This window comes from Centropristis striata, chromosome 19 (assembly GCF_030273125.1).
Source record: "Centropristis striata isolate RG_2023a ecotype Rhode Island chromosome 19, C.striata_1.0, whole genome shotgun sequence".
Taxonomy (NCBI): Eukaryota; Metazoa; Chordata; class Actinopteri; order Perciformes; family Serranidae; genus Centropristis; species Centropristis striata.
Genome location: NC_081535.1, coordinates 13,108,376 through 13,124,237, shown reverse-complemented (window position 1 = coordinate 13,124,237; position 15,862 = coordinate 13,108,376). Strand labels below are relative to the sequence as shown.

At 37.6% G+C, this 15,862-nt stretch overlaps 1 protein-coding gene across 2 annotated transcripts; it reads left to right on the top strand.

The window, feature by feature from the left end:
• Positions 1–200: 200 nt before the first annotated feature.
• Positions 201–14,526, top strand: atp6v0a2a (ATPase H+ transporting V0 subunit a2a). 2 transcript variants are annotated; one of them, XM_059358318.1, is made up of 20 exons: positions 201–843; positions 1,390–1,468; positions 1,674–1,771; positions 3,101–3,238; positions 3,619–3,695; positions 3,802–3,928; positions 5,107–5,189; positions 5,283–5,376; positions 5,460–5,672; positions 6,772–6,922; positions 7,029–7,165; positions 7,256–7,413; positions 7,509–7,599; positions 7,690–7,808; positions 9,504–9,714; positions 9,803–9,922; positions 10,022–10,138; positions 11,796–11,913; positions 12,384–12,555; positions 13,500–14,526. In XM_059358318.1, exons 1-20 carry the CDS (start codon positions 733–735, stop codon positions 13,600–13,602), a joined length of 2,517 nt encoding a protein of 838 aa, XP_059214301.1. In that variant the 5' UTR covers positions 201–732; the 3' UTR covers positions 13,603–14,526. The 2 variants fall into 2 exon arrangements, with proteins under 2 accessions (XP_059214301.1, XP_059214300.1); XM_059358317.1 differs by having other exon boundaries at positions 3,598–3,695.
• The last annotated feature ends 1,336 nt before the right edge of the window (positions 14,527–15,862 follow it).

Here is a 15,862-nt window from a genome sequence, read left to right as displayed (position 1 = left end):
TCAATAAATGCCATATTTTACACTTTTGGTGAAGTTTTTTGTGTTTTCTGCAAAACTTGAGTTAGGCGATTATTTTTAACAGGGTGACGATTTTCTAATTCGCGAAAAAACAACACTATTATTTCGGAGGATGCGACAAACCTGGCAACCCGGAGACGCAATCTGTGTCAATTGCCGGGCGACGTAGCGGGAATAAAGGCCGTAGCCTATTTCTGACTCTGGCTTTTTATAACGTGTGATGCTGCCCTCCGCCACGTTTGTCTTCATGGCGGGTTGACTCTTTATCTTTTAGTTTGCCTGTTGCTCGTTTCTGTGCCGCAGGCGTTGCGTCGTCGCCGTGTTTTTGCGCCGTAATGACAGGTGTTCAAGGTAAAGAGCCCATAGGATGACGCCTTTCTCCGGGATCGCTCGATGCATAAGGTGCACTAGGGAGGTTTCTGTCTTTGTTTTCATATTGTTTATTTAATAGACATCAGTCGGCGACACAACGGTGCGACACCCAGACTAAGGATGAGGAAAAAATGCCCCGTCTGAAATTCGTCATTATTAATAGACAATAATTAATCCTCGAGGGGATGTTAATTGGTTAAGGGGTTTAAAGCCGCGCACCGACTCGTTGAATTTTGTGATGCCCTATTTTCGCTTGTAGTTACCGGCTCGTCGTCCAGCTTCAGCAGCCTACACTACAGACAGATTATCAAGCGGCGGAGCAGATCTGTCTGGCAGATAAAGATGGTGTTTCGGAGTGAGGAGATGTGCTTGGCGCAATTGTTTCTGCAGTCCGGCTCTGAATATGACTGCATTAGTGAGCTCGGGGAGCTGGGGCTGGTCGAGTTCAGGGATGTAAGTACAGATGATGCACAAACACTTTTAACTATCTATTTTTACCACCAGATTAAAAGCCTTTGTGCTTTTATGTGTATTATTTTAGAAGGCCTGTTTTTATTATCTTCGAATAGCCTGCTGAATAAATTAATTCTACCTTAGCTCATTTTCTCTCTGCATGCATGGATATCTATCAATCTGTCTATCTATCTATCTATCTATCTATCTATCTATCTATCTATCTATCTATCTATCTATCTATCTATCTATCTAACTGTAGTGATGTTTGACCATGTGACCATCTATCCATATTTTCCAATTCAAGTGACTTTTCATGTCAAATTTGTCTTATTTAAAATAAAATAAAAATCTAGGTTAAAAGTCCAATGAATCCACATTGCAGTTGCCTTGGGGAGGAATTTTATTAGAGTATTTAATAAACAATAAAAACATGTCAGAGGCAGTCTAAATCTGTGTAAAGATGGTGTGATTGTTACTGCACATGCACTGACTGATGCAATAACTTAACAGCTCACCTGACCTGTAATGCTCCTCTGGTTTCAGCTCAACCCAAGTGTCAGCTCATTCCAGCGGCGCTTCGTCAGCGAAATCAAGAGATGTGAGGAGATGGAGAGGATTCTGGGTAAGAGAGAGAGCACCTGGGGTGGTTCATGTGGGTGTAGCCTTGAGCATACACCTGGACGATATATCATCAGGGGCAGTAAGCAACTCTTGGCTGATTGTGTTTTGTAAAAATGGTCCCTCAGGGATTTAGATTTAGACAGCTTGCTCCGACACTCCAGTTAATAATGACCATGAAATAAACCGTCAGCATGTTTTGTGGACAGGATACCTTCTGAGGGAGATCCAGAAGGCCAACATAGCCGTTCCAGAGGAGGATGAGAGCCCGCTCGCTCCTCCCCCCAGACAAGTGCTTGAGATCATGGTAAGTATTACATCAACACCTTACTGTAAACATTTTGCACATGTCATAGTTTAATTGAGTATTTTATATGAACTCTAGTATCCTTAATATTTGAAACACAGAGAATAGTCTGTTCATATCTCTGTCTAGATCCTAATATTAATATGTTTTTGATTTCTTCAGTGGTGCAGCCATGTTCCCGTAGATCTGTTAACCTCCAGAAAGAAAATCATACATTATTTCACACTGTCTGGCAGTATCATGCATAAATACTGCATCAGCATGTTTCAGCTCTTGTTCCTGTGTGTTTAAGCCTGGCATTTCAGTGAAACTTAGGGATCTCTACTAGATGAAGTGTGGACTCAAGTCACACATTTGATGACTGGAGACTCCAAATTGATAAAACCAAAGAAGATATTGAACTCTAGTTGGAATTCAACACGTATAACTTGTGACTTCACTTGTACTTGCACCTTCTGACTTGAAAATACTTGATGCCTTCCCTCAAGTGGACCACAAATCAATTTATTTAATTTTATTTCCGGGATCAACTAACATTATCACTGTTCATTCCCATCAAGTCAACACTAAATTACCCAGATCAACTTTGTTTGAACCAATCCGACTGCATCCAATCAAGTTGCAGGAGAAAATCATGAAGGACAAATTAATGCAGAAATTAATATATTACTACTTTGTTGTTAAAATGGCTTTACATTTTTTGAAGAGTGCATTGTGGCTCATTTAGGACTCACAACTCAACGTGTAGAACCTGGGAAGTTCTTGTTACAGCAGCAGGTTATCCAGACATTTCACAGGAAAATGAATACACACATCAACACTACAACAGACAAATATATGTCAATAGAATTAGATTAAAGTAGCTCAATACAGAATAATAGAAGAAACACCAGCATACAAAGAACACATAAGAATACACTATAAATATACTAAACTACTACTACTAAAATATATACATTAGATAAGTGTGTTATGAACTAACTCTCCCTGGATGGTTGACAAAATAACAAACACATCATGAAAAACAAAGTTAAGTTTTAAGAATACTTTATTCTCCTTATTGCAAATACTGCTACAATGATATCATCAGGTTCCTCGCACTGAGCAACAGTTGTCAGCTCTTTATGTATATTTTAAAAACGAATTCATATATGACAAATGCTGCAGATTGACCTACTGTATATTTGACAGTGATTGTTATTGTCCGTCTATCTAATCTATCTAAAGTATCTATCCACATTGATAGTTTATGTTTTAAAATTGTGGGATTATGACCATATTCTGCTGCCAGTCATAGTCACTGTGTCCTTGATGTGTGTTGACGTACAGGAGCAGCTTCAGAGGCTGGAGATGGAGCTCAGCGAGGTGGCCCGAAACAAAGAGAAGCTGCGGAGGAACCTCCTGGAGCTCACCGAGTACACGCACATGCTGAAGATCACACGGACCTTCATTCACAGCCGCTCCAGAGTAAGTCTGTTTTTTAAACTATCTGTTTTACGCTGCTTTTGTTTCCACTCTGTTTGCATCTCAGGCAAATTGCTCCCACTCACCTCGTCTTGTTTTCTTGTCACTGACGTGTTCCCGGGGTGACAGAGGTGGAACTAGAGACGACTTTAATTAAAGACACGGTCACAATGCAGCCGTTACAAGCTGCACCTGACTCATCCAGGCTGCCGAGTTAAACAGGGACACGGCAACAGTCGTGTCTATGTGAGAGTAAACATCACATTCCAGTGTGTGAACACCACATCGCCTTTGTGTAGGACCATGTAAGGAGCAGTTAATGTTAGCTGTCATGAATGAAACATGTTCCCTTTTATAATTAGCATGAGGCTCTTGGTCCCCAGTATGAAGAGTTCCCCACTATGGAGACAGACTCGGTGACAGGATGCACCGGTATGCAAAGACTCGGAGCCAAACTGGGGTGAGCTGCAAACTGTGTCATTGTACAACCACAAAACAGGATGTTGTAATGTGTGCTATCTATAAAAAATGAACCTTTAACCTCATCTGATGTCTCTTGGCTGCAGGTTTGTGTCGGGTCTCATCCAGCGGGTGAAGGTGGAGGCCTTTGAGCGCATGTTGTGGAGAGTGTGTAAAGGTTACACCATCCTTAGCTACGCAGAAGTGGATGAGAACCTCGCTGATCTCGACACGGTGAGTTACACCGCAGATTTCATTACAAATGCCAAACGTAACATGTATTCTGCTTGTAAAAATCACAGGAAATGCTGTTTTTTTTTTTTGTTTTTTTGCTGTTTCTTACTCTGAGCATGGGGGTCTTACAGAATCAAACTATTTTCTTGTTTTGTTTCGGTCATTTCACATTCTGCATTTGTGGGTTTGCCCTGGTTTTACACGATAATGTCATGTATTTCTATTTACCAACCAGAGTTTAGAAACAATTTTATCAAACTGTGATGATAGTTCTGGGGATGTTGGCTTATGTCAGTCTGATAAAACCACATCTAAACTAGATATACAGTCATGGAAAAAAATATTAGAGCATTGTTTTTCTTGAAATTCGTGTTCATTTTAATGCCTCGGGACAACTGGGTTTTTTTTATGATTTTGGTTATTATCAAGAAAACCATGGAAAATGGCTAGATATCAGCTCCTAAATTAAACTCTTATGAGCTATTTTTTGTTGTCATCATTATATTTGTATGCTTGAATAGCCGTTTCCATGTTGGATTTGTGAGGATCTGCTCACTATTAGCAAATAGCAATTGAAAACACATAGATATAGATCAATATCTTTAGCTAAATGTCACTGGTTAACGCGACATACACTTTTCTCAGACACTTTGGTATATTTTTCAGAGCAGAATAGAAATTCTAAAAACGACTCGTTCAGCCTCCACATCATCTGTTCCCTTATGCACATCACAAAAGCAATTTCTTCTTTCGAACAAATTGCAAATGCTTTAACACATCAAGTCAAGTGATGATGTACAATTGTCTGCTGTTTCCTTCAATGTCAACTGCTTTTGTCATGTTAATCCAAATATATTATATAGGTTCCCTGTTGAATAGTTTCACCCCCAAATACATCCAGGCTTATGTAGGCTTGGTTTACTACATGCAAAATAATTTAAGATATTACTTTAATAATCCTACAACGGGGTAATTTTCCAAATGGTTGAACCAGTTTTTATAATCTTTCAAGTTAAGTTTACATACATTTCTATGAGTCACTTTTTTGGTAAATGTGTCATGAATTGATGAATTGCTAACAGACTTAGATTTTACGTTTACATTTTTTATTTTTTCCCCCTTTTTCTAAACTTTAGTGATGCTGTGGTTATGAACTTGCCTGATCTGTGTTGTTTCAGGGTGAGATCAGCAAAAGTGTTGTGTTTCTCATCTCCTTCTGGGGAGACCAGATCGGACAGAAAGTACAAAAAATCTGTGATTGGTAAGAATGCCCTCATCACATGACTGAATTTTTCAAACATTTGTTGTACTATCCTTCTTTATGACATTACACGTCCGTACGTTTTGTCCACAGTTACCATTGCCACCTTTACCCGCACCCTGAGAACGACGAGGAGCGGGCAGATGTGTTGGACAGCTTAAGGACTCGCATCCAAGATCTTAACAATGTAGGACTGATGAAGACAGACAGGGAAATTTAACACTTACATCCTTTCTCAGTGAGTTTGTAGTTACTGTTGTGTCCCTCCAGGTGCTGCACCGCACTGAGGACTACCTGAGACAGGTTCTGCAGAAAGCCTCGGAGTCTGCCTATACCTGGGTTGTGCAGGTGAAAAAGATGAAGGCAATCTACCATATCCTGAACCTCTGCAGCTTCGACGTCACCAACAAGTGTCTGATCGCGGAGGTGTGGTGTCCCGTCAGTGACCTGGCAAACCTGCGGGGGGCGCTAGAAGAAGGCTCGGTGAGGAAAGAGAAGCTGATTATTTTTTAAATGGTGACAGAAAACTACCACTGTGCTTAATAAACATTTAACCTTTTCACACAGAATGAATGTGTAGTCATAAAGCCAAACCAAGATTGTGATTAGGCTCTATGATAAAATATTAATGATAATGCTGCAACAAATCAATTACACTGCAATTTCTGAGCTGAGGTTAAGCATCACATTCATGACCTGTGAATAGTGCACAAGGTCTTATTCATTATTTTTTATTAGGATCTTTCAACTGCACCAAGACCCCTAAAATCAGGTTTGTTGCCAAATCCTGAAACTTTATTTTCTGTGCACTTGTGAAGTACCTTGTAACTCTGGTTGTATCAGGCGCTATAGAAATGATGTTAATCGATTTGATGCACCAAAGCAGACTTACAAGTATTAGTCTCTAATTATAGGCATCAATGGCAGCTACTCAAGTCTGATTTTTTTTCTGTGGAAACAAAAACACTGTGGTTGGTATTAATATGTTTTTCTCCCTTGAGCTGATTCTATGAATCATTTTTGGTCTCTTAAAGTTATCAATTATCAATTACTCACCCCATATTACCATCAATTCTTGAAAAAAACTTTCAAGATAAAAAAGGTGAGTAATTGATATACAAATTGTCATTTTGTAGCTGATTTTTTTTTCTTTAATTGAATTGGCATTGCTTATCAGCTGTAAAGCACTCAAGATGTGTCACTAAGATGCATTTTTAATTATTTCCAATTTATACTGGCAGCAGGGTTTTTGGATGACTCCCTCTCCAAAACAACTCCATCTGTCTTTCTTTGTGCATTATTGGCTGTATCATTTGCTGTTGTAGATTTTGTCAATTAGCGTTTTCATCTTGTGAGTGCCAGCAATTCTTACTGCTCCGAGCTGCATATTTTGTTGTTTTCAAATCAAATCTCTCACCATGAATGCATTGGACGGAACTCTTTGACCAGAAAATCACTCAAACTTGTGAATAGTTCACATGAGATATGAATGAACAAAGGGAGCTCAAAGCATCATAAATGTCCTTTTCTAACAATAAAAGGCTATGTGATCATCCTTTTTCATTCCTTTTTTTTTAAACAGAGAAAAGGTGATGCCACCGTACCGTCCTTTGTGAACCGCATCCCGAGCACTGACACTCCACCCACTCTGTTAAGAACCAACAAGTTCACATCTGGCTTTCAGAGCATTGTGGAGGCGTACGGGGTGGGGGACTATCGCGAGGTAAGCCCAGGTAAGAATCACACTGTATCTTGTAAGAAATTAACTTTAAAGTGTCTTTTTGTTGGCTCTGGATACGTTCAAGGTAGATTTATTGAAGATGTTTCTCTCACTGGCAGCTCCCTACACCATCATCACATTCCCCTTTCTGTTTGCTGTGATGTTTGGCGACCTCGGGCATGGGATGGTAATGAGCCTCTTCGCCTTGTGGATGGTGCTGACGGAAAAAAAGCAGAAGAAGCGTTCCAGTAATGAGGTAGGAATGAGTTGTTCCGCTCATCCATAATGCAGAATCTGATGATTGCAAATTAGTTTTTGCGGATAGCTGAGTCTCTGTTGATCTCAGATATGGACGACATTCTTCAACGGACGTTACATCATCCTGATGATGGGGCTTTTCTCTATCTACACCGGGCTGATTTACAACGACTGTTTCTCCAAGTCTCTTAATATATTTGGTTCTGGGTGGAGCGTCAAGGCTATGTTCACAAATCAGCAGTGGACGTGAGTCACCAGTAAAATAAACACACTCAGAAAAACATAAATGTGTTCTTTTAATGGGTTTTTCTAAGTGATACAAATCTCTTTTTACATTGCAGGAATAAAACCCTCCGAACAAATGCTTTGCTCACATTAGACCCTAATGTCAGCGGTGTTTTCAGTGGACCGTATCCATTTGGCATCGATCCTGTGAGTAAATGCACTCAGATGCTACACTCAGGGTATAATTGACTCATTTTCTGACCATTTTCACTGAGATGCTTTTTAATATCCCATCAGATATGGAACATGGCAGTGAACCGACTGTCCTTCCTCAACTCCTACAAGATGAAGATGTCGGTTGTGATCGGGGTCGTTCACATGAGCTTTGGAGTGGTGCTGAGTGTCTTCAATCACCTGTGAGTGGCTCCTTGCGATAACCTGACATCACTTTTGTTGATGCACTAACAGCATCGATCAGTCAACCAGCAACATGTGCAGATAAAAATTAACTTATATATACAGGGTGTCCATAAATTCTCTTTACAACTTAAAAGATTTATTCCAAAAGCAAATGAACAGACAAATATCTGAATATAATTACAGTATGAGGAGTAGATATTCAATTTTTTTGCCTCATTTAATACACTTCTACATGCGCACTATTAGTTGCATGAAGCACATCAAGACGGTACTCGATTTCTTGCCATTTTCACTGTAGGGTGTCAGTCTGTTATCCTCCTCCTTTCTACCGTCAACTCTAATACTGTCTCCTGGGCTCCCCGAGAGACAAACTGACCACGGAGACAGAGAAACCGTCCCCTGCAATTTTGTTTCAATAAACCATGATACACATTATGCCTTCTCTTGGGGAGTAGCCATTTTTGTAGGGGTTCATTTACCGCTACTTATTTCATCAGCAGGTTACCTGAAATACACAAATGCAATGTGATTAATAACCACTCAGTAAATACAACAAATCTGATTAAGATATCTCATCAATTGCATTTGCATTTGTATTTTTATTGTAAAGAGACTTTATAGACACCCTGTATATATATATATATATATACATATATATATATATATATATATATATATATATATAGTATCAGTATTCCTGCATTGTTATTGGCTGACAGGCATCTAGGCATCTTTATTATAGTAATAGTGTCTTCTGATGCAACACTACAACCGTAATTTATATTAGATATACTAACTGACTAACCAGCATTGATGGTTCTTCTAGATAAAAATGAACGCATCAGCATGTTTAAATGAGTTTCTGTGCCAAAGGCCTCTAGTCTGGCATTAACAGACCAATTTGCAAAAATTTTCAATTTAGGATAATGCTTTGTTTTTGGATAGGGACAGTGCACATTAACGAACATCGAAAACATCTCTGTAAACATGCCGGACTATAGCAAAGCTGCTAGTTTGCATCCGTAGTCCCTAAAAATAATAAAAAAGGAAATACAAATATATGTGGGACATTCCCTTATTGTGGAGGGAAGACTGTTTTAAATGTGTGACGTAGAACGGAGCCACAGAAAAATATAACCAGACATCAGAAATCGTCAGAATTAGAAAATAATACGTGTTATAAATTACAAAAACATACAAACAGGAAAGGACACGATCGAAAAGCAATAGCCTTTTACACTGTGCCCTTTCCTTTTGTTGACGTAAAAATTGAACTTTTTCCAACCCCCCCCATATTAGATAGACAATTGTGATCGGTTTGACAAGGGGCCGCTCAGCTGGAAATCTGCCTGAATGAGAGGGGGACCAGGTGCATCTGCCAGATCGAATGAAGCTTAAACACGCAGATATGTCTGGTCCAGTGTTGAAAAAACAACTATGAGCAAGACTAAGAAACTATAGCTATGATAGCAGCTCTATGAGGCTTTACCACACAGTTGTCTCAACAGCTATTCATAAATGTAATTAATAAAACTGTAATATAAAGCAATGATACAATAACAAGCATGCAATGTTGGCATTGGTGCACTACTCATGTCCTTTTATGTAAAATTTTTTGAGAGGTTGTATTGTTTGTTTGAAGCACTCTCTTATCACTTTCATTATTCCCACACTTTGCTCTCTCCCTTCAGGCACTTCCGACAGAAATTTAACGTCTATCTGCTGTTTCTTCCTGAGCTGCTCTTTCTGCTCTGTCTCTTTGGCTACCTGGTCTTCATGATTGTCTACAAGTGGTTGGCGTTTGGTGCTCGAGACTCCAGCCGGGCTCCCAGCATCCTCATCCACTTCATCAACATGTTCGTCATGCAGTCGAAGGATATGACTCCTCTCTACCCAGGACAGGTAGCTTTTCATGTTGCAACATGATGAGCTCTGCATGATTTTAATCCTGAATGTACTCTTAATGCATTTTTGTTGATTGATTCCACAGACTGGGCTGCAGATTTTCTTAGTTGTGATAGCGATGCTGTCAGTTCCTGTGCTGCTGTTAGGAAAACCTCTTTACTTGTATTGGCTGTACCGGGGAGGCAAAGGCCTGCGCAGACGCAGAGTATGTGTGGTCAAACATATTAAATATACATCTGTATGTTCAACCCAAACAGTTTTTGGTCAGTTGTTAATAAAATCAATTGCTGTTGTCTCATCTTAGGGTTATGAGAGGGTGAGGCGTGTAAGCGAGGATGACAATTCCACAGCACCGTCCTATGAAGATGACGAAGAGGAGGGACTTGATGAAATGCCAAGCAGTCAAACTCTTCCCAAAGAGGTCAGAGATCCAACAGTACCCTGCCTTTATATGTTAAATATCTATGATTCTGTGTGTCTATATTTTTATTATATATATATATTTGCATGAAATAGATGAGATAAGATAAGATAAGATGACTTTATTTATCCTGTAGTGGGGAAATGTAGTTGTGACAGCAGCTCAAGATACAGACACATAGATATAATAAACAGAATAATTATATACATATATATTCTGCTATTTATTTTAATTTTATTTAAAAATATTATTTATTTAATATGCATGTTTTATAAATATAGATTTTTCTTGTGTTTGTTTGTTTTCCTGAAAGTACTTTGCATTTTACAGATATTGCACATTGGAGAAAATATATTTTAGCATGTTAAATAGGTTAAATAAGTTGTTGCATGTAGTAGAAGTATGAACATCAATGAATAAATATATTTAAATATACGCAGAGATGTACACAGTATAGAATAAATGGCATATGACATATATCATAGGAAAAACACAGAAGGTCTAATATAGGCCTAATGTGGTTGGATGTAAACTGAGACAGTGCAAGTCAACCAGTAAAGTGACCTGTTGGAACAAACAGTGCTGTATTATATGGTGCTGCTGCTAAACAGTCTGATGATAATATTAATAATACTAATATGTCACTTTTCTAAAAAACAGTGTTTATAAAGTGTTTAAAAAAAATCCCAAACCAACAACATTAAAAAACAGAAAGCATATATCTTGAGTCTAGGCCTTTCTGTGCTTTAAAAGTAGTCATTAAAGTCGTGAAATCAATTCTTAATCTTACTGGTAGACGGTGTAGATGTGCTAAGACTGGGGAAATACTGTCAAAATTCTAGCTGCAGCATTTTAAACAAGCTGGATATGCGAGGTTGATTTTTGACTGAGGCAGGTATAGAGAGAGTTTCAAAAGTCTAGATGAGATTAAACGTAAGCATGAACTACCTTCTCAGAAAATGATTTGGTTTTTGATACATTTCCAAGCTGAAGGACGCAGGACTTCACAACTTTCTTTCTCCGAAAGTCAGGTCACTTTAAAAGAAAAAAAATTACACATAAATTCCTGGCCACAGGTTTTATATGAGATGATCAGTCACCTAAATCATGCAAGAAAAGATTTATTGCACTGGTTTCATTCTTACTTCCTTTTACTCATTTTACTCATTAATGATTTAACTGTCTTTTGAACAGCATTCATGACATTTGAAGTGCATGTGACATGCTGTATTTGCACCTAAGAAGATATTAATGTTTACTTCTTTGCAAGGCCGCATGTTCTGAACACTGGTTGTGATCATTGTATGCTGATTTTGCATTCATCATCATTGTGGCATATTATTCTCTAATGTTATTTCCTAATGTATTTCCTACCCATGACATTAGTCTTGTTATTGGTTTTAAAATATCTTGCAAAAGGGACTACAGTTGGAGATGCACAAAAGTATGGATTAATATGTATTGCACTTGCATAAATTACATTAAATGTTTGACAGAGAGTAGAGAAGAATCATCAGCCTTGTCTTTTTGTAAATTTCAGAATACAGAAATATTGCATAAATGCTTCATTAAACAGAAGAGCCACATTATCTGGACGTAATTTTCATCAGTCTGAATTAAGTGTAGTATCTTATATATTATTTGATCTGTTTTGCAGTTTGACTTTGCAGATGTGCTCCTGTACCAGTCCATTCACACCATAGAGTACTGCCTGGGCTGTATCTCCAACACTGCATCATACCTGCGTCTGTGGGCACTCAGCTTGGCTCACGCCCGTAAGTGCACTCACAAAAAGTACTCCTAATACTTTTCATTTCTTTACCTTGGATATTAATCAGGATTCGTACACTTTAGCAGTGGCATTTTTCAAGGACTTTCAAGGTCAATTTTCAAGCTTTTCCAGTACCTTACACCTGTTGTAAGTTGCATGTTTTAGATGAGTACTTACATACTTAAAAGGGGGAGATTTCACTGAACCATACCAACAGCGATGGTATTACACTTCAAGGAGGAACGGTCTTCATTTCAGATAGGCTACTCATTATTTTTTACATTGAACATGTGATTATCTATAGTCTATAGATGGATGTAGTCAGATTTCAAGAGAAATACAGTAAGAATGTCAAGCAATTGACAATATTTAAATTCAAGCATTTTCAAGGATTTCAAGCACCCGTATGAACCCTGTTAATTCATTTCTTTGTGTATTTTGCATCTTTATGGACTTTGTTTTGATTGTTTTCAGAGCTGTCTGAGGTGTTGTGGGGCATGGTGATGCGTCTGGGTCTGAGGATCACCACCAGGGTGGGGGTGGTGCTTTTAGTCCCTGTGTTCGGCCTCTTCGCTGTACTCACCGTGTCCATCCTACTCGTCATGGAGGGTTTATCAGCGTTCCTCCACGCTCTCCGACTTCACTGGTGAGTCTCAACTGATCTGAATATTCAGTTCATGACAGGGCGGTCACAATATGAAATTTAAGTACATTAACGTCATGGCCAAAATAATTAATCGTAATGAATGAAAATTTGAAGAAAAATAATGCTGTCAGTCAAATCTATCTTTAACTTTGTTTATTGTGAAAATATGATTCAGAATGAGAGAGTGGATGAGGATGAGGTGGAGAGTCTGTCACCATAACTATACAAAAGCATACAAAAAGGACACTCTTTACACGTGGATAAAGAAAAGGCAACTAGATGAACTCACGTCCCTAACCCTTAAAATGATTAACACAATATTTTCATATGTGTATTGTTTACATGATATCAGTATTTTGTATTCTATATATCATGGATATCATCAGTATTAGAACATGGCAACACCAGTGGCTCAGGAAAATAAATAAATACTGTGATATGAGACTTAACATTTTATTGGATTTTAGCTATTAGCCGATTACTGTCTTCTTTTTTATTATTCGTTTGATCTCTAAAATTTCCAAGAGCTAGATGATGTCTTCAAATATCTTGTTTTGTTAAAATGAACACTGAAAAACCCAAGACATTCAATTTGCTTGCAGATTAGACTTGGAAAAAAGCAGAAGGATTTTGGTCTTTGTTCCTTTTAAGAATTAATTAAACAATTAATGATTATCAAACCAACACAACACTTCAACAACACATCATTCAACTCTAATCATAATGTTAAAATGTTGCATGAATTGTGGTTTTCCTATTCTACTATTCAGCACTTCAATTTTTTTTAACTTATTTGACTGTTCTAGATTAATTAAATAGACCAAATGACCTTTCTATAATGAGAACTTAAATAATGGGACTATAACAGACATTTGAGACTTTTGAGACCTTCCTTATCATTTTTTTAGATATCCTTAATTGCTCACTTGAACATTTGATTTCAGGGTGGAGTTTCAGAACAAATTCTACCATGGGACCGGTGTCAAGTTTGTGCCCTTTGACTTCTCCCTCCTGCCCTCCGTTTTTGAACAAGATGGCCTACTTTAAAAAATGATTGACTCTGAAGTATTACATATGATTGGAAGCAGACTTTATGATTGGAAAGGATGCTGAAAGCTGGAACAATTCACACTGTGATGACGACAACAAATCTTCAAGACAATGGACTGAAACTCACTCTTGTAGCAACGTTTTTCACCATGACGATTTTTAAAATGTTATTGCTGTGCTGACTGCCTTACTACTGTACCCAGCAAACCTCTGAATATACAGAGGTTCGAAATTATTCTTCTGTTAATTATTTAATTTTGTAGGTGAGATCACTCAACACTACTCGCCGCACCAGTTGGGTGAGTTTAAATATTTGATTTGCATTGTGCTGTGTTAACTGGTTTTGGATTATTTACAACATTGTATTTAAAATAAACAGTTATACAGTGCAATGTAATGCAATCAAGCATCCTGATGTAGTGCCATAGAGATTTATTTCTGATGATGATATGGGGATGCCTTTGGGTCTTTTAAAACAGCTCCTCCACTCGATGAGAGAAAACATGTTCGCAACAAAATCTAAAGAAAGAATTAAAACAATACAACCCTTTTTGTGAGGCATATTGTCACAAAGCACTTTGCAGAAATGATTGTACAATGAAAAGTTTTCACTGATGACTGTGATGATGCCAAATGAAAATAATCTTCAACTGTTAGCTGTTTGCTTATTTACTTATTAATGCATTTATTTAAGCGTAACCTCCCCTGTAATCGATAGAAAAAAGTCAAATGCTCCTGAAAAAGTCAAGAAGCCTTAGGCCTTTCTTTGATGATACTGCTTGTTGCGTTTGTTAATGATAATTAATCATGGTATTTATTTAAATTATTGTCTGTACAAGAGTCTAATATTTTACCATTTTGATGTGTTGAATAAAGGTTTCAAGAAATGCAAGCAAGTAAAGCATCCATGTTCAGTGTGATTCTTTTAAGCTTCCTTATTAATTTTGATGGGCAATTCTGGTGTTGATTCTGCTTCATCCTCTTTTTTGGTAATAAATTCTTCCAGTAAAATAAGTATTTTACTTTTAAGAGACAGTTTAAAGTGGCAGGTGTCAAATGGAAATAACAGAATATTGCAGATTTCTGACAAAGTTCTGGGAAAAATCTTTAACATCCAAAATGACACCTTAATTCCAGACTCTTATTTCAACCACTCACACCAAAAAAACTATCTAGATTGATAAATAGCATTGCTAGTAAGAGAAGGGATTAACTGTACTGTTAATTCTATATTTTAAATAATTATAAAAACTAATTTTTTTGTGTGAAATTTAAGTCAGAAGTGCCCTCTGGTGGCTTTAACCTCACAGTGCAACATAGCCTCTTGTACAATACATCTCCTGTGTATGAATTTTATTCAGATTTCATTATAAAACTTGACTTTAGTTACAAATTATTTTCTTCAGTCTTAGAATATCTGACTATAATATTTGAGTTGAGATTTATTTGAAATGTTTGACTATGTGTTTGAATTCTGACTTTTTTTTCCTCAAATTGTTTAAAAAATGGAAATACAGCCTAACAATTCAGATTTTTCTAATATATCTGATGTTTTTCTAAAAGAAATTGATTGGAATACAATCATGCTAATTAAGATATTCATCATTTTCATTTTATTCCCATAGTACAGGAATGGGCAACTGGAGGCCCGGGGGCCGGATATGGCCTGCACCCTCACTTGAAGTGGCCCTCAGTACAAGTATGCATTTGAGCATGAAATCTTAAAAGTGCTTTGTAGAAATTCACAAAATTACTTCTTGCAATTAATGTTTGTCTGCTCTTCTTGCACTGAAAACAAAATAAATCACAGTAAGTGGTTATTTTTTATTTGCTTCAAACCTTTTGTATTCCTATTTATACTGTTATACATGCATTTGAGCATGAATATGTTAAGTTGCTGCACTGTAAACATATTTAAAATTGCAGTTTCATCATATCTGGTTAAATGCACGGTCCTATATGTGGCCCTGTGTTAGTGTCGATGAAAAATTGTGGCCCCTCCAGCATTTAAGTTGCCCATCCCTGCCATAGTATATTGCTAAAATGACTGATGAATGAATCAAACCCTTTTTGCGAGGCAGTTTTCATCCTCTAATAGACTCCTGCAATGATGTAGAAAACTGCAGTATGCCATATGTGACACACACACACACACACACACAGACCTGCAACCATATGCTACAATCCTGTGATAAGGACGTCATCATGATCTCCCCTCTCTCTCACATCCACAGGCTTTATTACTCCACGCAGTCAA

What these genes read in the sequence shown, in the direction of transcription:
- atp6v0a2a (XM_059358317.1), top strand. Translation starts at nt 733, where the DNA reads ATGGTGTTTCGGAGTGAGGAGATGTGCTTGGCGCAATTGTTTCTGCAG. An exon ending in GACAAGTGCTTGAGATCATG is followed by an intron (nt 1,772 to 3,100) that starts GTAAGTATTACA and finishes GTTGACGTACAG; the next exon opens with GAGCAGCTTCAGAGGCTGGA. An exon ending in CACGCTCTCCGACTTCACTG is followed by an intron (nt 12,556 to 13,499) that starts GTGAGTCTCAAC and finishes ATTTGATTTCAG; the next exon opens with GGTGGAGTTTCAGAACAAAT.